Here is a 23233-nt window from a genome sequence, read left to right on the forward strand (position 1 = left end):
AACTGGTGCACCCAGAAAGATGTCTCACGATACAGGAAAGTGGGAGGGATCCTTACTCTGTTCAATGAAAACAGCAGGGTTCTACTCTGGAAGTTATTATTCTTTTCGTCCAAAGACATTTAAAGACCTTATAATAGAGGCTCTAGCACAAAAAAAGATGAGCCCTTAAATATAAATGTGTGTGTAAGAGAGAGCGAGCAAGCGAGCGAGAGAGAAACAGAGGAGAGGGAAGGCAAGTGTACATGAATGGGGAGTGCACTGCAGCAAGACACAAAGTAGCCAGGAGGGCTTATGGGAGAGCAAGCCAAGCTCTGCAGAAAGCAATGGACAGAGCCTGCTCTCCTTAAGGACTTTCAGTTGGTTCAGAGATGGATGACAACAGACCAGAAGAAGACAGTGATAGTCCTAGCATGATTCTAGTGTGGGGGGTGCAGCACATGAACATGCCTAGCAAAGGAAGGGCATGATGTAGGAGAAGAAACTACAAACTAAACCTAGATATGGTCTCCTTGTCAGTTCTGTCACCTTATTAAGGAGAAGTAGAAGCTTAAATCAGAATCCCAAAGTATACCCTTTATAGTTCGTTGACTATATTCATTCTTAAGTTATGGTTACACTGAGATTTATGTAATTCTCATCAGAGTGTGGATTCTCTCATTCTCAATAAATCCTTAAGTCATAAAATTGGAGGATAGAAACTGAAAGAAACCAATACATATAAATGAATACGAGAGACTGGGTAGTGTTAAGTGCTATGAGGTAAAAGCTGGTGGTCAATGGTATGGGTCTGGACACCAAGGAGCTGCTATTTAGTAAGGGGATCGGGCTGAAGAAGGATCTGGTAATACTTGAACTTTGACCAGAAGGAAAGGGCAACACGGGTCATGTGGAAGCAGGTTTCCAGGATAGTAAGTACAAAGGCCTAGAAGCATGAGGAGGGCTGGTGTGTTCGGAGAAGAGTAAGGAAGCCAGTGTGTTGGGGGAAAAATGAGCAAGGGGAAGAGTGGTAAGAAATGTGATCACATGATCAAAGGCTCTATGGTCTGGGGCTTGAAGCCATGGCCAGAACCCTGGGTTTTATGCCGAATGAGATGGGAAATCACTGGAAAGCTATGAGCTGGGGAGCTTTATGAGCGATCTCAGGTTTTGAAAGAATCACTTGGGCTGTTGTGTGGAGAAGAGATTGCAGGGCATGAGAGTTGAAGAGAAGATACCAGGTAGGAGGATACTGTGGTTGTCCAGGCAAGAGAAGATGGGGATTTGAATTAGACTAGCGTGACAGAAGCGGTGATGGCAATTAGTGGTCAAGTTCAGGTTCTAAAGGTTAGGCTAACAGGAGCTGCTGCTGGATATGGGGTGTGAGAGAAGATGGTAGGTGTGACAACTAGGTTTCTGTTCTGAGTAACTGAATGAAAATGAAGATGCCGTTTACTAAAACTGGGAACACAGAAGACTTCATAAGAGGCATAAAGTATTTGGTTTTGTACAAACTGAGTGTAAGATCTTAAAAGGTGGGAGAGGGAAGGCTGGAATTAGAGATGTAAATTTGGGATCAATAGCACACAGTGTTTACAGTGAAATCACTCAGGGAGTGACTACCAGTAGAAAAGAGAAGAGGGAGGTGCCTGGGTGGCTCAGATAGTTAAGTGCCTGCCTTCCACTCAAGTTATGATCTCTGGGTCCTGAGATAGCACCTCACGTCCAGCTCCTGGCTCAGTGGGGCGTATGCTTCTGCTTTTCCCTCTCCCTCTGCCTCTCTCCCCTGCTCATTCTCTCTATCTGTCTCAAATGAATAAATTTTAAAAATCTTAAAAAAAAAAAAGAAAAGAAAAGAGGTCGGAGGAATGAGATTTGGTACACAGCAATGTTTGAGGTCAGGAAGATAACAACAATCTAGCAAAGGAAAGAGAATGCCTAGACAGTGAAGCAGGAAGGAAATCAGAGTAGTGTGGTGCCCTGAAATGCTAGTGAGAGGCCATTTGAGATGAGAGCTGAGAACTGACCATTAGATCTGGCAACCTAGAAGTCCCTGATGATCTGGATAAGAGGGGTTTTGGTGGGATGATACTGACAAAAATCTCCACTGCACAAGGTTCAAGAAAAATGGGAAGAGATAATATGGAGATAGTAAATTCAGGTATCTTTCAAAACCTTACTGTACCAGGAACAGAGAGATGGGAATGGGATGTAGCTAAAAGAGAATGAGAGGCCAAGGAAGTTTCCTTTTTTAAAATTTGTTTTATTTTTTAATAAACATATAATGTACTATTAGCCCCAGGGGTACAGGTCTGTGAATCGCCAGGTTTACACACTTCACAGCACGCACCATAGCACATACCCTCCCCAATGTCCATAACCCCACCACCCTCTCCCGACTCCCCTCCCCCTGGCAACCCTCAGTTTGTTTTGTGAGATTAAGAGTCTCTTATGATTTGTCTCCCTCCCGATCCCATCTTGTTTCGTTTCTTCTTCTTCTTCTTTTTTTAAGATTTTATTTATTTAATTGACAGAGATCACAATTAGGCAGAGAGGCAGGCAGACAGAGAGGGAGAGAGAGAGAGGAGGAAGCAGGCTCCCTGCTGAGCAGAGAGCCCGATATGGGGCTCGATCCCAGAACTCTGGAATCATGACCTGAGCTGAAGGCAGAGTCTTTAACCCACTGAGCCACCCAGGTGCTCCTGTTTCACTTATTCTTTTTTTTTTTTTTAAAGATTTTTTTATTTATTTGTTTGACAGATAGAGATCAGAGGTAGGCGCAGAGAGAGAGAGAGAGAGAGAGAGAGAGAGAGATAGAGAGGAGGAAGCAGGTTCCCTGCTGAGCAGAGAGCCCGATGTGGGGCTCGATCCCAGGACCCTGGGACCATGACCTGAGCCGAAGGCAGAAGCTTAACCCACTGAGCCACCCAGGCACCCCTGTTTCATTTATTCTTTAAGGGAGTTTCCTTTAAAAAACTTATTAATATTTGCAATTAGAGAAAACAGATTTATTAAACCTCTGAGTACCCTTTTAAAATATTTTATTTATTTGAGAGAAAGAGGGGGAGAGAGAGAAAGAGAGAGAGAGAAGCAGGCTCCCTGCTGAGCAGGGAACCCGACTCAGGGCTTGATTCCAGGACACCAGGATCATGACCTGAGCCAAAGGCAGACACTTAACCGACTGAGCCACCCAGGTGCCACACTCCATCTCCCAGCTTTAATAGTTACTGACATTCTGCTGTTCTTACTTCACTTATCCCCGTTGTTTTTTTTTTTTTGTTGCTTAAGTCTTTTAAACCAAATATCATTTCACCTGTTATTAGTTCAGTATTTATAACAGATGACTTGAGAAAATAACCATATTATCACATCCAATACAATGAACAATTCTTTAAAATCACCTAATACCAAGCCACATTCAATTTTCCTTGACTATCTCAAAGACTTTTTTTTTGTTGTTTTTTACAGTTGGTTAGTTCAAAATGGTATTTAAGGTTCATACATTGCATTTGATGGTCATAGGTCTCATATCTCTTGACTCTATATCATATATTCCTCTTACCTTTTTAAAAAACATTCATGCCATTGATTGACTAAGATACTAGCTAATTTCCCCTGTGATATCTCCTACAATCTGGCCTTGGCTAATAGGACCTACATGGTGTCATTTAATATGTTCCTGTGTTTTTTGTAAATTGGTAGTTAGATCTAGAAGCTTGACTAGATTCACATTCAATTTTAGATTTTTTAATGCTAATACTTTAGTTTTTTGTAGCACATCAGGAAGAACATGATGTCTTATTGCCCTACTTTTAGCAACAGGATTGGTCAGGTATTGTCTGCCTTGATCCATCTTTACAATGTTCACCACTGGCTTTTCTTCCATGATTTTAGCAGCCAGTGATGCCCAGCTCCATAACTAGGCGTTCCAAAATGGAGATTTTCTCCAGTATTTGTTATGAAGACTATCAAAAACAGAGAACCGAAAGAATTGTAAATAGCCACATACTCACCACATAGATTCTACAATGAACATTTTGCTGCGTTTGTTTTATCAACTATCTATCTATTCATTCCCCTATCCAACCATCAGTCCATCTTTTCACTCTAATTCAGCACATGTCATTAGAGTTTAATATATTTTTTTTAAAGAGCAAGTGCAAATGTTGGGTGGGGTCGGAGGGGCAGAGAGAGAATCTTAAGCAGACTCCACACTCGAAGTGTGGAGTCTAATGTGGGGCCTGTTCTCATGACCCTGAAATCATGACCTGAGCCAAAATCAAGAGTCAAAAATCAAGAGTCAGATGCTTGGGCGCCTGGGTGGCTCAGAGGGTTAAAGCCTCTGCCTTTGACTCAGGTCATGATCCCAGGGTCCTGGGATCAAGCCCTGCATTGGACTCTCTGCTTGGCAGGGAGCCTGCCTCTCTGCCTACTTGTGATCTCTGTAAAAAAAAAAAAAAAAAAAAAAAAAAAGAGTCAGATGCTTAACCAACTGAGCCATCCAGGTGCCCCTTGAGTTTAATATTTAAAATTATGTTTAAGGCAAAATTTACATGCTGTGAAATGCATAAATCTTAAGAGTACCACTGGAGAATTTTGACAGCATAGAACTGTGTAACCTGTATCCCTATCAAGATGTTACCATCCCAGAAACCTCCCTTGCCCTCTTACCACTCAACCTCTGCTGCCACACCCCCAGTGCAAATGACTATTCTGTTATTTGCTTATTCTGAAAAAAAAATAAGTTTGTTTTGCTTATACTAGAACTGCATATACACAAAGCCATATAGTATGTACTCTTTTATATAAGGCTTCTCTCACTCAGCCTGTTTCTGAGATTCATCCATTTTGTTGTGATCAGTGGTTCATTTCTTTTATTGCTGAGTAAATATTCCCTGTATGAATATATCACAGTTTGTCCATTCTCCTATTGAGAAACATTTGGGCTGTGTCTAGTTTGGGGTTATTATGAATAAAGCCACCATGAACGATTTCCAGAATAAGTTGGTTGCCAGGTAAACTCCAAAGGTGATCAATGAAGGATTTTTTGGGTACTATTGTGAATTTATAGGTTTGTATATGTTTGATACATTTAACCAATTATAGCCATTATTCATTTTGATGCTCAAATTATCCCATTTTCTAGCCATCAGGAGCTCCTTTAAGTCAGCTCTCATGCCCTTTTGTAAGACTCTAAACCTCTGCGAAGTTCCTTGCTTTTAGGCAGAAGATGTCCGAGGTTTGTCTTGTGCATTTCTTGCCCCACATCTGGAACAAACCATTTCTCCATGCACTTTCATTTCTGTTTAGTGGGAAACAGTATTTAAATTCACAATATATTCATTAGGTATGTTATCATTACTGGGTCATCCCTGCTTTGACTTTTCAGTGGACAGAGTCAAAAAAACTGTGTATTTTTTAGAAGGAGAAATATCAATTCATACTAATATATAGTTTTTAAAAAATAGAGTTTTTACTTGACTTCTTTGATTTTGTCAAGTAATATTGGTACCTAATGACATTAAGATAATTACTCATTTGCTTTATCCCCTAGAGTGTGTATATAAAAGTACCTACATTACCAGTAACAACAAAACCACCATACGCTGTTTAAGATTTTTTTGCGGTTCTTTTTGTTCTTATGATATATCCTAACCAGGATGTCCAGTCAAATTACTGTTTTGCTATTGAATAAAGTAAGAATTCATGAGTCTGTGCTGATGTAAATAAGTAAATAAACAGAGAGGAGGAGAATCTTTCATGTAAGTATAAAACCAATTAATCAATGTAAAAGAAATTCTGGCACTAGAAATAATCATTTGGCAGTTATTATCATGATAACGGATGCAAGTGAGAACCATCAAAAGGTAGTTACTAGTGGGTAAAAGTCTGAAGAGTGACAGGATATTTGTATAATCTCAGAGTAACTCCCCAGAGGATATTTATTAACTATAAAAGGTAAAATAGTAATTTTCCAGAGAAGCAACCTGGCAGACACTCCTATCAAAGTTACTACTGCTAATAGTGGGACTAATTAAGAGCACATGCTTCCTTCACTGACAAGCACTCAGCAACACTCTGTGGTATTTGTGTCAAAGGACATAACTGCATCGAATCGTGAGGAAACATCAGACCAACCCAAACTGAAGGGCATTCTAGAGAGTACTGGGCCCATGCCCATATTCTTCAAATACTGTTTCAGATGAAAGGGATCAAAAGAGACAGAAAAAACTGAACAGCTAAAATGCGATACATAATCTTGTTTTTATTTTTGCTATAAAGGATATTATTAGGACTCTTGATGAAATTGGGACAAGGTCTGTGGATTACATAAATTTCCCGACTTTGATCATTTTACTGTGGCTATTTAGAGAATTCCTTATTTTTAGGAACTACATAGATGGATAAAGAGAGAAGAGTGAAAAACTGAGAAAGATAAAACCAACGTAGAAAAATGTTAACATGAGGAATTTGAGTGAAAGGTGATGGGAATTCTTTGTATTACTATCGGAACTTTTCTCTGAGTCTAAAATATGTAAAAAAAAAAAAAAAAGAGAAAGAAAACAACAACCCTACCTTATTTTTAAAAAGATTTGATTTAAGAGAGAGAGAAAAAGCACGAGTGGGGGGAGGGGTAGAGGGAGAGGGAAATACTCTCAAGTGGACTCCATGTTGAGTGTGGAGTCCAACGTGGGACTCCATCTCACAAACCTGAGATCATGATCTGAGGTGAAATCAAGAATTCAACGTTTTGACCGACAGAGCCACCCAGGCACCCCAAAACCCACACTAAAGTCATTTAAAAGAATTCTCTTTGTGGTTATGCTTTCAGTTTGTTACCCAATGAGGCCAATTTGTTTGAATTAGATTTTGACTTTTGGTGTTTGGATTATATAAAACATGCACATGGGTGCCTGGGTGGCTCAGTCGGTCAAGTGTCTGCCTTCGGCTCAGGTCATGATCTCGGGGTCCTGGGATTGAGGCTCACATCGGGCTCCCTGCTCAGCAGAGAGTCCGCTTGTCCCTCTCCCTCTGCCCCTACCCACCCTACTCATGCTCTGCCTCAAATAAATAAATAAAATCTTTAAAAAATAAAACATGTACATAATTCCAAAGTCTACACTGTAAACAAATGTCATTTGGAGAGGTCTAGCTTTTGTACCTTCTCCTTCCCCTTATTCTCTCCTTCCTCTTTTGTAAGTATTTGTATTATTTTTTGGTTTATCCTTCCAGTGTTTGTTATCTTTTATGAAAATAAGAAAATACATACAGATATTCAAAAGTTTCATGTAACAGTATGATTGGGGGGTCCACAGCAGCATCTAGAGATTTTCAGGGAGGTTTTTGTTTTGTCTTTGAGAGAGAGAGAGAGAGACACTTGTGTGCTGATGGGAAAGACCCCGTGGAGAGGAAAACAGGACTCGGGAGAAAGAAGGGATGGGATATAGTGTGTAGCTGGGGAGAGGGGTTGGCCCCAGTGACACTGAGGAAGGCAGAGTCTGGGAGCACCTGTAGATGCAAGCAGATGGGGATGTAGGAGTACGAGGAAGTTCTCTTCTGAGTACTTCTGTTTTCTATTTACGTTGAAATAAAAGTGATCTTCAGGTGGGAGTGAGGAAGGAGAGGGGGTTGTTGGCAACTTGAGCAGTGTGAAGGTGTGGAAAAATATTTTCAAAGAATGGGACAATGGATTGACTAAGGCAGTGGTTCTCAAACTTCAGCCTCAGAATCACATGGGTTTGCTGGCTTCCACCCCCCCAGTTTCTGATCATAAGGTCTGGGATAAGGTCAAGAACATGCATTTCCAACAAGCTCTTGAGTGATGTTGATCATGGGCGCTATGCTTTGAGAACCAATAGACTAAGGAAATATAGCAGGACTGCTGGCAGCGCTGAGGTTCACTTGAGGTTTGTGGTCATGAATGCTAAGTGAGAACGATCAACACAATTGGGTGTTACCTAGTAGTCCTCATTTCAGCCAGCAGGGTTCCAGTCTGGAGTAGGTGATGAGCTGAATTTAACCAGGATTGGGATTTAGATGGAGAGAGGATGGTGATATCAGTAATGGATGGTGCCCGACAAACGTATCCATTTATTTATGCTTTTCTACTTTCATCTTTATATAAATGATGAGCTAAGATACCAACAAAGGAGGAAGAGGATACATGAGAATGAGCAAAGAATGAGAGACAGAACGTAGAAAGCTCAGAATGAATAGGAAAAAGCTCATGTAAGGGAAGAACCAGAGAAAGATTACAGATCTTCCTGAACTTACAATGGGGTTATGCCCTGATAAATTCATCATAAGTTGAAAATACTGTAAGTTGAAAATGCAGTTAATACATCAAGCCTCCTGAATGTCACAGCTTAGCCCAGCCTACCTTAAACATGCTCAGAATACTTACATTAGCCTCCAGGTGGGCAAACTCATCTGACACAAAGCGTATTTTATAATAAAGTGCTAAGTATATCAGGTAATTTATTGGCTACTATATCCAGAGTGAAAAAGAGAACGATTGCACAGCTACCGAATGGTTAAATGTATACTGGTTGCTGATGCTTATGATGCTGTGCCTGACTGGGAGCTGTGGCTCACTGCCATGGTCCAGCCAATACGAAAGAGGATTGGGCCACCTATCGCTTGCCTGGGAAGAGACCAAAATTTGAAGTGAGGTTTCTACTGAATGCATATTGCTTCTGCATAATTGCAAAGTCAAAAAATCCTAAGTTGAACCGCTGTAAGTTGGGGACTGTATGTATACTTGAATCTGGTCACAGTAAGGTCACCAGAGCACTGAAGATTAAAGCAGAATTAGTATTTTGCAAATGGAGGCTAAGGTGTAGAAAAATAGCTGGTATAACATAAAAAACATTTATATTAGATTTAGTAAACAGAATGCTAATAAATACCTATTTAGTTATTAAAAAAAAACTCTGTCATAAGCACCAAAATATATTTGCACAGCCTTGTTTATCACAGCATTATTCCCAACAGCCTAGGGGTGGAAGCAATCCAAATGTCCATTGACAGGTGAATGGAGAAAGAACATGTGATATATATATACATACAGTGAAACATTGTGTGGCCTTAAAAAGAAGGAAGTCATGTCACATGCTGTAACATGGGGTGAACCTTGAGGATATTATGCTCAACAACAAAAAAAGCCAGTGGGAGAAGTACAGTATATGATTCCACTCAAATGAATTATCTACAATAGCCCAAATCATATCAAGTAGAAAGGGAATTGACAAGGGTAGGGAAATGGAATTAGTGTTCAGTGAGTGTAGACTTTCACTTTTGCATGATGAAAAAGTTCCAAAGATCTGCTGCACAAGAATATACTTAATAGTACTGAACTGTTCAAAAATCATTAAGAAAGCAAGTTTAATACTATCGGGTTTTTTTCTCTTTCTTTCTTTCTTTTTTTTTTTTAAACTCTGCGCGCACACACAAAATTCCTGCCAGACCAACACAGTAACCCTCTTCCTTCTCAGGAGTTCTAAGGGGAAGTAAGAGCTATGAAGTATTTTCATTCTAGTAATTTTAAAATATTTTGTCCTATGTGTCATATTCATAACAAACCAAAAGCTCTGGAGAATATGAGTTCAGAAGAGTGAATGCACCCAGAAATAATGAGAATGTTAGATAAAGCCTGATGAGTTAAATACCATTTAGGGTAAACAAAGCTGTAGGGTAACAATTACGGGGAGGATAAAAACTAATCTTTCACTTCAGATGACAAGGAAAAAGGGGAAATGCCATGAAACTGCAGGGCCAGCAGTTACATAGATGGACAGTCATTAAATACTGGACTAAAAATAAAAACTGTAGAATCCCTTCATTATTTTCTTTAAAACAGAGATTTCAGTTTACTTGGGAGAATTTATTGTAGTGATAAAAAGGGGAGAATACAATCGTAAATTTCATCTAGTCCTGACTGTAACATTGTTTTAGAAAATAAATCCAAGGTCTTAAAGGGATCCATGAAAATCTACTAAAATAATGTACAGGCCAAATAAAACTTTAAAAAGCCCCTTAGGAATAAAATAATTCTAATATCTAATATCTAATAATCTGTTACTGATATTAGTACAATTCAATACAGGAATGCCATTTTATGTGAAAAACTTAATTTCTAAAATGAATCCTGAAAGAAACATATTCAGTGCTTACTATGCCTCATTTCTTAGCAAAAACAGAGAATGCATAACTCTGCTTACAATTTATAAAACTTCTTTGTTTGGGGGAGGGACAAGGGAAAACCTCCCACAATTGTGAAGGTGAAAGGTATTCAAATGAAAGATAGAAATGATTTTCTAAAGGTTAAGTGTTGACTGAGCTTACACATACAATGGCTGCATGCTAGCGGGCTTCTGAACATTTTCACAAGGAATCGGAGGGATGGCATATTGAAGAAAGAAAGAAAAGGGGAAAAAAAAACCTTGTTACCACATGCAAATATAAAAAAAAGGCAACCTCAACCAATTGTACCACGACCGGATGGAGGAGCCCAGCTGACATACAAAGACAAGTCTCTGTGTTTAGGGAAGCTTGGGGTTCTGCTCCTTCTACTGCAAGAGAGCCTGACCTGTGAGTACTCCTTGATTTCAACTCTATAAATGACCCATTATTTCAGTTAAAATTTGATTGTCTGAATACTAAAAGTGAAACCTGCTTTTTGGTGACTAGCAGCGCTTTGCTTAAAGAGACCTGAGTCAACTGCTTGAATGAGACCTCTCTGCCTTGATTTGACTTAAAATGAGGCTGTCCTCTTAGTTACTGGAAGTACTGTAGGTCACTGTGGGTACTGAAGCTCGTATTATCAATATCGTCATGTTGCTTATGCTGTCTTTTGTATATTGCCATGAAGACTTGCAGGGCCACTTGAACCCAATAAGAGTTATTTTCATATGCAATGAACTTTATCTCCAATGTATTATAAATGATCACTAACGTTATTGTTTTGCTGTTTCCCTATTTGCCACCAGTTGTGCTTTATTGTATTGTTACTATTTTATGGTAATTGCCAGATGAATTAAATTTTAAGTTGGGTGTTTCTGAAGTAAATGAGGTGAATATTAGAAAAAAGAAAAAGCAAAATACGTGGTAGTTACTTCAACTGAAATGTTTCCAAATGCTTTTTTAGACACAGATAAGTTTATAACAAAATGTAATGAACTAGTAATAGTATTATTTCCAGTAACATGCTTCCAATTGTAATTCTGTATGCAGCAATTAATGTGACCTTTGAAGCATGGCCTGAATGACTCAGTGGCCAGCAAGTCAAACTACAGTGAAAGGTTGCTGCCATTGCCATTACTGCCAAATAGGTATGTATTTTTACATAGCAATATGATGTTTTCACAAACATACCCAGAATGCATTTAAAACCTTGGACTCTTTGGAGGCCACAATAGAATGTGTTGGGCGCTGGCCTCCACTACAGAAGCTGAGGCTTCTACATGTCTATGGACATGAGTCAGTTGGCAACTACTGGCCAGGGGGGTGGTGGTGCTGGGTACAACACAACACTAACACAGGGGGACAAGCATGAGGATTTATCAAGTAACAGCCTTAAAAAAAAAAAAAACCTTTACCATCTACTCTCAGAAAACCATTGTGACCATGTCAATATGACACAAGTCACAAGTAACACCCACTGGGAAATTTGTCCACTGGGCAAATACAGTGGTTTGTTTCTTGTTCTCATTGGCCATTCTTAAAGGAGTAGTTTTAAAAACATCAATAAATGGCCTTAAGAACAGTGAGTGAGTGACACATTGTAAAGGAGGTGAAAATCAGCCATAAAGTGTAAAACAGAATGTAATCTGTTAATTTGTTAATAAATGACTGGACACTAGCCATCTAATACATGGCTCTAAATGATGGCCACTGTTACTATTTAAACAAATGCATTGCTTTTGCTTTATTTTCTTTAAGCTTACAAATAGAGCAAAACCAGAAAGGTCTATTGGCAACCCTGTCCAACTATTACTAATTTATTTTATTGGCAGATTGAAGCTGGAGCAAATGGTTTCAGGATATGTGCTTTGTAGAAATATCTTGAGGATGGCTTTCTAGAAGTATCTTTTTTTTTTTTAAGATTTTATTTATTTATTTGACAGAGAGAAATCACAAGCAGGCAGAGAGGCAGGCAGAGAGAGAGAGAAGGAAGCAGGCTCCCGGCTGAGCAGAGAGCCTGATTCGGGGCTCGATCCCAGGACCCTGGGATCATGACCTGAGCCGAAGGCAGCGGCTTAACCCACTGAGCCACCCAGGTGCCCCTAGAAATATCTTGATGATGGCTTTCAGGCCTAGAAGTAAGTTTGAAAAGATATGCTGTGGGAGATCTGCTGAACATTCTGATGAATGATTTGTGATACTATAAATGCTGGACTTCTTTACTTACTAAAATGGACAGAGCAAATGAGAAGAGTAAGACCTTTTTCTAAAGAAGTAAAGCTAGAAGTATAATCTCTTCTTAAAATTGCTGCTGTGAGGGGCACCTGGCTGGCTTAGTCGGTAGAGCATGTGACTCTTGATCTTGAGGTTGTAAGTTTAAGCCCCCACATCGAACGTAGATTACTTAAAAATAAAATCTTTTAAAAAATCATTAATGTGGATAATAATGTTAAAGGAACCATGTCTAGATACTGCTGACAGGACTCAGCATTAAAAAAGAAAATGCTGATCCTATGTGATTAGGAAGAGTGAGGTTTAGCGAAAAGGATCATGGACCCTAAAAGCTAGGCAGATCTGAGTTCCAGCTCTGGTAATGCCATTTAAGAGCTGCATGGTCACGGGTAAAGTTGGCAACTTCTTGATCTCTCATTACCTCTTTTGGAATACCTACCTCACGAGGTTACAATGAGGATTATGCAAATGAAGTAATATCAATGTGCTTAACACACTGTCCAGTACATGGCAACTGCTAAATAAATATTAGTTAGTGGTCCAGCCATCTAGCTCAAGGGTTCAATTCTGGCTGCAGATTAGAATCCTCTGAGGAGCTTTTAAAGGAAACCACTGCCTGGAGCCCACTGCAGACCAATTAAATCAGGAGATCTGGGGTTGGAGCCAGGCATGGATACCCTTAAAAAGTCCTCAAAAGGATTCTAATAAGCAGCTGGGGCTGAGAGGCACTGAGAGTCTCTTCTACAAAGCACCCAATCAGTGGTTATCTCGAGATGTCTGGGGCTGAGACCCCTATTGCCTCCCAAGATAGCCTGTTTCATTCTAAAACAGCATTTCCTTAATAGGAAGCCACATCTGTCTCTGCAGTTTCCAGTCAGTAGTCCTTGTTCTGCTTTCTGAAAACACAGATCACAAGGTGAAATTCTTTTCTCCGTGGCTTTGCAAAGTGTTCCCATCTCCAGAATTGGGTGCTTGTTTCCTTCAGCTTGCTCGTATGACATGATTTGGGCTTTTCTCCCCTTTCGTTCTATGCCTGTTTCCACGTGTGCTGTTGGGATGAAACACTGCATTCCAGGTGAGGCCCAGAGGCCCTCCCAGCTTGGGACTGGCAGTAAAACCCCTCAGATTAGTAGTAATGGTCTTCATCTAAGGCACTCTGTGTCTACGAATTCAGCCAAAGAAGGGGTTTGGTTCTTGCTGCAGCCACAGCAACCACAGTCAATTGCGATTTCGTTTCTTACTACAGCTCAAGCCCCTCCTGTGCTTGAACAGCTGATTTTGAGATCCTCATGTACAACTTCACCTACTTTTCCACTAAATTCCCTCTTTTATTCAATAATATTTATTGGGCTGAGAGGCAAACGAAAAGGACTTGGTTCTGAACCCTAACGGGGTTTAAAATACAGCACGGGAGGAGGAAAAAAACCCAAACCAAACCAAAGAACTACTTACAGAGGAGTTCTCACAGTCGTTTTGGCTGTCTGAGCTCTCAAAATCCTATCACTTGCCATTAAGTTCCTCTTCACTGGGGGGCAATGAGAGGTTTCTACCTGAGCTTCTGCAAGCTCCCCATGTAACCACACAATGCAAATCCCTCCTTCAGGCACCCTTTTCCTCTTCCTGGTAATCTAGATTGCATTTATCAGCTTCATTTTTTGGCAGCCCGCCATTCTTCCTAGATGGCCCTTTCCTTTTAAAATCTCAGATCACCAGAAACATGCCTGTTAGTTTCTATAAACATCGCCGACATCGGTCTTCCTGCAGTAGAGACACAGGACAGACCTGAACTCTGCAGATAGGCCCTCACCAGGGATTACATAACTTCCTCTTTATCAGTTGGTTCCTCTTCCCTGGAATCAATTTTCCCTCTTTGACAATATTTTAAACTGGAATTTTACCCTCAATGGCATGGTTTCTTCTCGATCAAATTATAGACAGACTTTTAAGAAAAGATAAGTTCTTCCAAATGTTTTTTCTCTGTGTATCATGCCACATCAAGAAGTTACTGTAATTCAAATGCACTTTACATGATAGCATTCAGAATCTGAATGTACATGCCTACAAAAACGTTTACTGACAGCAGGAACGTGGTCTTGGTCACCTTTGTTTTCCATGTAGTATTTAGCCAGGTGTGAAATATTTACTAAAGGGAGATTCGTCCAAAGGTGTTTTTTTTTTTAAAGCTAATTTTCATGGAGTACTTTTATGTGCTAGTGTTAAGTTCTTCATACACATTGTGTATTTCTACAGATAAGAAAATGAAGGCTTAGAAAAGATTAATTGGTTTGATCAAGGTCACAGAGTTAGGTGTGATTTTGGTAACCTTGCTCTGAACATCTTTATGTTACATCTGCTAAGATGTCGCTGTAGAGAAATGGGGCAGTCGCTCTAAGAAAGGAAGGTGATGAGACCTCCTGGAACCTTCTCTTCATGTCTTCTTGCTCCTTAGGATGGTCTCCCAGGCTGAGTTCTTCATATCAATCAATGCCCAGGAAAAGGCCAAGAACAGGTAGCATTGTTAACATTCTCTGTTGCCACGAACAAGTGGAATCCACACTCTATCTCTTACAAGGTTCTAGCAACAGTCGCCTAACACAGGGCACAGTAAGCTGCAGTTACTTTTTTCAAAATCCTGGAATGTACATCCTGTTTTCCATCTCACTATCACTCTAGATTTCTAGGTCAGGAGACTGCCTGGCCCAACTGGTGGCTATTGCCATCTGACTTGGTTTTGTTTGGCTGTTTTGCTCTCCTGTTGCAGTGTTACAACAAGTCTGCCTAAGGAGGCAGGTGCTCTGCTCTCTTGGTCTGCTTGCCCCACAGGCAAATGATTTTAATACGCCCAACTCAGTCTTAAGTTGCAAAGGAGGAGATTGAGGACTCTTTCCTATTTGTATCTTGGAATGGAAGACTGCCACAGTTTATCTGTCTTATGCTATGTGGTAACCCTTGTCAAAATGAATGAACACCATATCCAAGGGAAGGCATCAAGGCAAGAAGGTGGGCAGCGGTCAGCAGTGGGCCCAGCTCACTCATGGCTGTAACTACCTTAGGGATGTCCCTTATCTTTAAGCAATGTGAGCTGTCACTTCTCTTTACCTCCGTCTCTGTTCTCTGTTCTTATAAAAAACTCCCTGTGGAAAGTGAAATAAACCTTGAACGTATACTGCAGCCATAGGAAAAGTTAGAGCAGGACATTCCTTAAGACTCTCCTACATTTACTGCTTGTTTTATGATATGGTAATGCTGCTATATACGTAGCGTAGATAGTCAAAGTTTCTCATGTCTAAAAATCAATCATGGATTATTTGGGCTTTGAGTTAAAGCAACTGCTATTAAAATGACAAATGACTTGATGCTGCATTCTGTTGCAGGTAAAATCTGAAGACATAAAAGCTACACACAAGGAACATGTCATTGAGCACCTCTGCTTTTTGATCCCTACACTGGACAATGAGAAGTCACATGGTAACGACGATGAGTGCTTCAACCGGCAGCTGGCCTTCCACCTCCCAGAAAGACAGCTTTATGGCCAGTCATAGCATCCAAGGGCTGAACCACTCAGGAGACCCAAGCAGTCCCAATCAACCTGGTATTACTGCTACTCCAAACGGTACCTGTCCCATGGATGAGAAACTACTCTCCAGCCTGTTAACAATATCCTACTCTGTTATTTTCATCGTGGGACTGGTTGGAAACATAATTGCCCTCTATGTATTTCTGGGTATCCACCGCAAAAGAAATTCCATACAGATTTACCTACTGAATGTAGCTATTGCAGATCTCTTACTGATCTTCTGCCTGCCTTTCCGAATAATGTATCACATTAACGGGAACCAGTGGACACTCGGTGTGATCCTTTGCAAGGTTGTGGGAACACTATTTTATATGAACATGTACATTAGCATTATTTTGCTTGGATTTATCAGTTTGGATCGCTACATAAAAATTAATCGGTCTGTACAACAACGAAGGGCGGTAACAACCAAACAAAGTATTTACGTTTGCTGTACAGTATGGACAGTTGCTCTTGCTGGATTTTTAGCTATGATTACCTTAACCCTTAAAGGAAATCATAATTCCACAGTGTGTTTCCATTACAGAGAGAAGCATAATGCCAAAGGAGAAGCAATTTTTAATTACGTTCTTGTGGTAATGTTCTGGCTAATTTTCTTACTAATAATTCTTTCATATATTAAGATCGGCAAGAATCTACTAAGGATTTCCAAAAGGAGGTCAAAATTTCCCAATTCTGGTAAATATGCCAAAACAGCCCGGAATTCCTTTATCGTACTTATCATTTTTACTGTATGTTTTGTTCCCTATCATGCCTTCCGATTTGTCTATATATCTTCACAGCTAAATAGCCCATCTTGCTATTGGAAGGAAATCATTCACAAAACCAATGAGATCATGTTGGTTTTCTCATCTTTCAATAGCTGCTTAGATCCAGTCATGTATTTCCTGATGTCCAGTAACATCCGCAAAATAATGTGCCAACTTCTTTCTAGACGATTTCAAGGGGAAGCGAGCAGGAGTGAGAGCACTTCAGAATTTAAGCCAGGATACTCTCTGCATGATACATCTGCCGCAGCTAAAATTCAGTCTACTGCTTAAAGCACTTGAGAGAAACACATAAAAAGGATGAGAAAATACAACCTCTTAATTACTTACATAACTAAAAATTATGAAACAAAGCTCTAGCGTTTGCAAAGCTCAGACCTGTTCAAAGCTCTTTGCTTATTTGTGATATTTCATTTGCTTAGTTGTAAACTATTTCAAGGGAAAGAAAAGCTTATACTCATTACTAGATTTTAAATCTGTATGTAACGTCTTTTCAAAATAGGCTATTAAGCTAACACTCTTAACACAGATTATAAAGTTAAGTGAAATTTATGGTTTTAACAACAGAATAATTAAAATGTCATGGTTTCTCAAGTCACTAATGTAGTTACTCAAACTCAAGCACTTAATACTAATTTCAAGTGCATTTAAAAGTAAGTTAAATGATTGGCAGACTGACAAGAATGTCAGAAAATATGTTCTTTGTCATTGAAAAAGCCTGTATAATTTGCTACTGTATTCATTCATGCCTAAACCTTTATAACAGATGAAATAATAAAATTCTAATAAAAAATGAAGTCACCCATTATCTATCACTGTTTAGATCAAATAAAAATAATTTAAATACGGTATAGTAAAGTCAAACAACAGAGAAGCTAAGAATTTGATAGCCTAGCAACAGGATTTGAACCTACGCCTTACTTAAAACAGATTTAGAAGTGACTCAGCCATCTTGGACCATGCTGTGATAGAGTAAAATTGAAAACAGGCACAGCCTATGGTCTACCATGTCTGATACTAGGCTTACATCTGACAGAGCCACTTGAACATGTTTACAAGAAAACTTATACATAATGATGCTCAGTGAACTGCTGGGTCATGATATCAAACAATTGAAACGATCTGAGTTGGGTATCCATCAGCAAAGGAATGGAGAAATACACCATTCACCAATTGGAGTATTACACAGTGCTTTCATGAAATGAACTACACCTGCACGTGTCAACATGGGACAATTATCAGAAAAATGCTGAATAGAAAAACACCCCAAAACCCAACTGCAAAAAGGTAGACACACCATATGAGATCATTTTTGTAAAATAAAAAAACACATAAAATACCATATTCTTTCTGGACCTATAGATATGCAATAAAGGTACAAAATGTGCATAATATACACAGCATAACACAACCAATTTTGAGTTATATGGTTACAGCTGGAGAGATTTGAAGCAAACATGGCAAAATGTTAAGTCAGTTAAACCTGTGTGATAGTACTTGGGTATTTATTATATTATTTTTGGCATATGGCTGAGTGTTTGTAATATTTTATAATAAAGAAAACTTAACAGATTAGAATTAAAGGGAGCAAATTCTGAAATCTTCATGTATGCTCAAAATTAAATGGAGAGTAAGCTCTAAGAAAAAGGGTTCTTATTTAGCAAGGGCTCCTGTGAACTTAGTGTGCTTCAAGGCACACAGGTGGCCAACAGGTATCTGTTGAATAATTGAATGAGTGAACAAATGAGCAGATGAGTGAGACAGGGAAGGGGGGTTGCTTAATAGAACTGATAAAGTGGGTGTATTTTTTCCCCTAGTCAATGTATCTCGATATAGCTGCACTGAACATCATACAGTTGGAATCAGGAGCTGTCATTAAGGCAACTATTTTTAAAATTTTGTCCAGCATTTATTCAGTTTTTTTGGTCACACACAGAACCAGAATGCCATTGGGTAAATATGTAAAAGTTGTTATGACAAAGTCCAAGGATCCCCTCATATGTTTGTCACAGAGTAGAATTTCTTAGAGTTAGAATAATTCTTCAAACTTCAGGTGGACCAGTGGCTGGGGAATCAATGGTAAAGAGTATGAAGAATTTTGTTAGGGTTGAATTTATTTTAATGAGACTTGGTTTGTATATAATTACTGTGCAACCGTGTATCAGTGAGTGCACATGACTGACTGAATAAGGAACAGGTCAAAGCAGAATTATATTTAAAAAAAAAACAAGAAATATTTGAGAATAAAAATGGAAATTTGCAGAAAAATTAGCAGCTTAGAAAAAATTTACATTACTTTGCTCTGACAATGTTAGCAAATACCACCAAACTGAAATTTAGCATTTCTGTTTGTATGGTTTTAAAATGCGACAATACTGGGTGCCTGGGTAGCTCAGTTGGTTAAGCAACTGCCTTTGGCTCAGGTCATGACCCTGGAGTCCCGGGATTGAGTCCCACATTGGGCTTCCTGCTCCACAGGGAGTCTGCTTCTCCCTCTGACCTTCTCCCCTCTCATGCTCTCACTCTCTCTCAAATGAATAAATAAAATCTTAAAATATGGCAACACTAATTTTCTTTCGTGTTCTCAAAGGTAAAAAAAAAAAATTTTATATTGCTGGTAAACAATTTATATCCCTACGTGTCTCTACTATAAACGTAACAGCTTGAATGGTTAGATTACATTGCTTGCGTGCGCCCATGTGGTGGGGGGAAGGGGAGGGGCAGAGGGAGAGGGAAAGAGTTCTCACGCAGACTCCCTACTGAGCATGGACCCTGACACAGGCAGATCCCACAATCATGAGATCATGACCTGAGTGGAAATCCAAGAGTCAGATGCTTGGGATGTCTGGGTGACTCAGCTGACTGGGCGTCTGCCTTCAGCTCAGGTCGTGATCCCGGGGTCCTGGGATTAAGTCCTGTGTCAGGCTCCCTGCTCACTGGTGAGGCTGCTTCTCTTTCTGCCTGCTGCTCCCCCGGCTTCAGCTCTCCCACCCTCTCTCTCTCTGACAAATAAATAAATAAATAAATAAAATCTTAAAAAAAAAAAAAAAAGAGATGCTTAATTGACTGAGCCACCCAGGTGCCCCACACAATGGCATTCTTTAAAAAAAAAAATTAAAAAGCACACTGAGTCAATTCTTGGTGTAATAATTGTGGTAAAATAAATTTTGATAAAAGTCAATCTGAGCTTAAGTTTATAATGGATTTTATTTATTGACAGAAGTTTCACTAATGAAGTCTTAGAGTAACCTGAATCCTGCAAATGTTTGTACATTTTTTTTTAGATTACATATATATTTATTTGACAGAGAGAGATCACAAGTAGGCAGAGAAGTAGCCAGAGGGGGGAGGGGGAAGGAGGCACCCTGCTGGGCAGAGAGCCCCATGTGGGGCTCAATCCTAGGGTCCTGGGATCATGACCTGAGCTTAAGGCAGAGGCTTAACCCACTGAGCCACCCAGGCACCCCATGTTTGTATATTTTTAACATGATACTGACTTACAAAATTTAAAGCTATTTATTATATATAATCTTTAATTTCTTACTAAGCGTTAGTGTTTTCAAGCAGCAAACACTTGTCCCTACATCCCCCAATCCAATGTTTAGTTCTAGAAGCATGCAGAAAAAGGTAATTCCCGAGTATACATATATCCTCACCTTGCAAAAGATACTCAGAACAAGTTTCTAAATAGCATCTAACATATGCAAAACTAAACAAGGGCAAAATAAAATGCCTGGCTGCCAGACAGATACCCAATGCTGAGTACTGCTATTCGTTTTGGAAAACCCAGCAGAGCTGGGTTTGATGATGGTTAACTTTCTAAGATCAGATCACTAGAAAAAAGAAATTTTGTTCAAGTCCAGAAGGTTTTATTTTCAACTTCTTTGATCAGGTCACTAGAAAAAGGAAATTTTATTCAAGTCCAGAAGGTTTTATTTTCAACTTCTTTTTAAAATGGATTCTTCAGTCCTGCCAGTATAAAAGTAGAACTAATAAAATTACAACTCTTTGAAGCAAAGCCTTACTGAAAGTTACTCACAAGAGAAAACAGCATGAAATGGAGTTTTCCTAGCAGGCAACCTGGATTTTGCAGAAACATATTACCAGGCTATTTTTAAGGTTTTTTAAAAAAGATTTTATTTATTTATTTGTGTGTGTGTGTGTGTGTGTGTGTGAGAGAGAGAGAGAGAGAGAGAAAGAGAGAGGACACATCAGCGAGGATGAGGGCAGAGGGATTGGGAGAAACAGGCTCCTGACTAAGCAGGGAGCTGGATGTGGGCCCAGGACCCCAAGATCATGACCTGAGGTGAAGGCAGACATTTAACCAACTGAGCCACCCAGATGCCCTAGGTTTTTGAAATATGAATGGAGACTTACTTTACCAGATATTAATGTATATTCTTATCTTTCAATAAGGAGAACTCTGTGTACCAGATACAAGGATAAGCTTATCACTGGAACAGAATACACATCTCTAAGCAGGCCCTCAATGATACAGGAGAAGATTATATAACGTAATTAACGCCTCTCAAAAGAGTAGGGGCAGGAATGATCAGAGGGAAACCTAAGATTCTGTTGCTCAAGATGTGCCAGAATCTTGCAAAGTGGTGTTAAGTGAATTTTTGAAAAGTTTTCTGAGTGACTGCAACACACTTTCCTCCCTCAGAAAGAACCACTGCAAATAAAGGGAGAAATCACAAAAAGCCTAGGGGAAGGAAGGGATGGATTAATAAAAAGTGCCATGCTTATTAATCAAAAAGTCAGTTTATAGCCTTACCTCATGTCACATACAAAACATTATTAAGATTATATATAGATTGTTGCATGTAAATAATGGAACCATGAAAAGATTTAAAAATAAGTGATTGGGAAAGAACTTCCTATTAATCAAACAGCAGAAATCATAGGGAGAATGCATAGCTTATTTTTTGGTCAAAAACCACAAACATAAACGCAAAAGCTCAGAGTGGCAAAAACGTTCACAACAGTTGTGACATCTAACAAGGAGAGCCTTTTAGGTCAGGTACCAACAGACGCCATAACTTGCCAAGAAACTTCTATTTTTTCATCAGAATAAAGTATTCAAAACCCAGAATGTAATCGGAATTGTGTCAGCTGAGACAGAAACTAAGGCATGCTCTCACGCTGGCTGAGGCCACGTCTTTTTTCACAGCGACGCGGCCCCGGTGAGCACACACTACGGTATGTGGCTGCGGCAGTACGTCGGTTCAGTCTGGTTTGCAGACAGACACCAGCGCTGGCTGGGGGATGGTAACAGACTCAGAGCTGGAAAGGAAGTGCTAGGTTTGTCCTAAACTTCTGCTATGCCTCTTATTTCCCCCCTTTCAAGTTCACATGCAAGAAAATGAGCAGCAAAGTTGGAGTTATTTGTATGTACCTTTTACGCTGCTAGGCGCTGGACACACATGATCGTCACTTAAACTACACTGCAAGTGGTGTCAGGAGAGCTGCCTTTTTTATAGGGGATGTGAGTTAGTAGGCTTTGACTCTACGGAAACTGACTCTGCTAAGATAATGCTTTTTGTTTTCATTTCCGTCTGCCCAAGCCCATGGTTAACTACTGAGATGTCTTAAAAAAAAACAAAAAACAAAAACCCAAAACCCAAAATTGGTAATAACATGTATTTGGGACAAAAAAATCTGTTTACCACTCATCCAAATTGTGTGCAGTCAAAAACCCAACATCTTAAAGGCTGGTTCTCTAGCTGTGGCACATTTGCCCACTCTGGGAAAGCCCTGCCTGAAACACGGACAGTATTCTAGTACAAGAGTCTACAGGTGGAACTGGGGGGGGGGTGTCTCGAATAAAGGTTTAGAGCACTCACCCTTAATTTTGCTTCTAGCCAAAGAAAGGCATCAAGAACCATCCTAAGATGAGATCTGGAAGAACTTTCTAATTATGGTTTGAGTACAGGTGTGGATGAGGCAGAGAATCTCTTTTTGCTTTAGGAAGTCATATAGTTACTGAAGGGTCCATAGTCAACTTCTACACAGTTCTGTTCTGGTGGGTTCATTCCACGTATCATCTTTCTTTAGTTCTAAAACATTTCAAGCACCCAAAAAAGGGGGAAGACACAACATAGCGAGCAGCAAGCACCCATCACCCAAACTGAACAGATGTTAACTTTTGGCCCTATTTGCTTCACTGTTCTCTTGTACCCAGACATAACCCCCAAAGCTAGCTTCACTAAAGCTCATCCTGAGGTATCCTCTTTCCCCAAGTTAGTATTGTCATTCTGATGCGCATTTTTCTTCTTTTATAACACAGCTATATATAACGATAGGTATTAGTTTTTGTTTTTTAAAACGGACACAATGAATATCTTACTACTGTACTTTTTTGTAACTTTTTCACTCAATTTCTGTTTGTGCTGATATATGTAAGTCTCCTCACTCACTACACTGATACACAGGGTTTCACTGTGGGAACAAAAAATAGCTCAATTCTCCATTTCACCTGACAGTGGGCCCTTAGGTG

The 23233-nt window shown here is 39.6% G+C and overlaps 2 protein-coding genes across 14 annotated transcripts in view; one reads left to right on the top strand and one right to left on the bottom strand.

Moving 5' to 3' along the window:
- CASK (calcium/calmodulin dependent serine protein kinase) overlaps nucleotides 1–23233 on the bottom strand; it is a 362863-nt gene that overhangs the window by 134431 nt on the left and 205199 nt on the right. The window lies entirely within an intron of this gene.
- Nucleotides 10459–17531, top strand: GPR34 (G protein-coupled receptor 34). Its single transcript, XM_004754918.3, has 3 exons — nucleotides 10459–10566; nucleotides 11209–11306; nucleotides 15765–17531. The coding sequence occupies exon 3, from the start codon at nucleotides 15844–15846 to the stop codon at nucleotides 17005–17007; it is 1164 nt and encodes a 387-aa protein (XP_004754975.1). The 5' UTR covers nucleotides 10459–10566; nucleotides 11209–11306; nucleotides 15765–15843; the 3' UTR covers nucleotides 17008–17531.

The sequence above is a fragment of the Mustela putorius genome, unplaced genomic scaffold, assembly GCF_011764305.1.
Source record: "Mustela putorius furo isolate JIRA1106 unplaced genomic scaffold, ASM1176430v1.1 tig00003836_pilon_pilon_pilon, whole genome shotgun sequence".
Lineage (NCBI taxonomy): Eukaryota > Metazoa > Chordata > Mammalia > Carnivora > Mustelidae > Mustela > Mustela putorius.

Bases quoted from the DNA above. Each gene is read 5' to 3' on its own strand.
- GPR34 (XM_004754918.3), top strand. From the start codon at position 15,844: ATGAGAAGTCACATGGTAACGACGATGAGTGCTTCAACCGGCAGCTGG.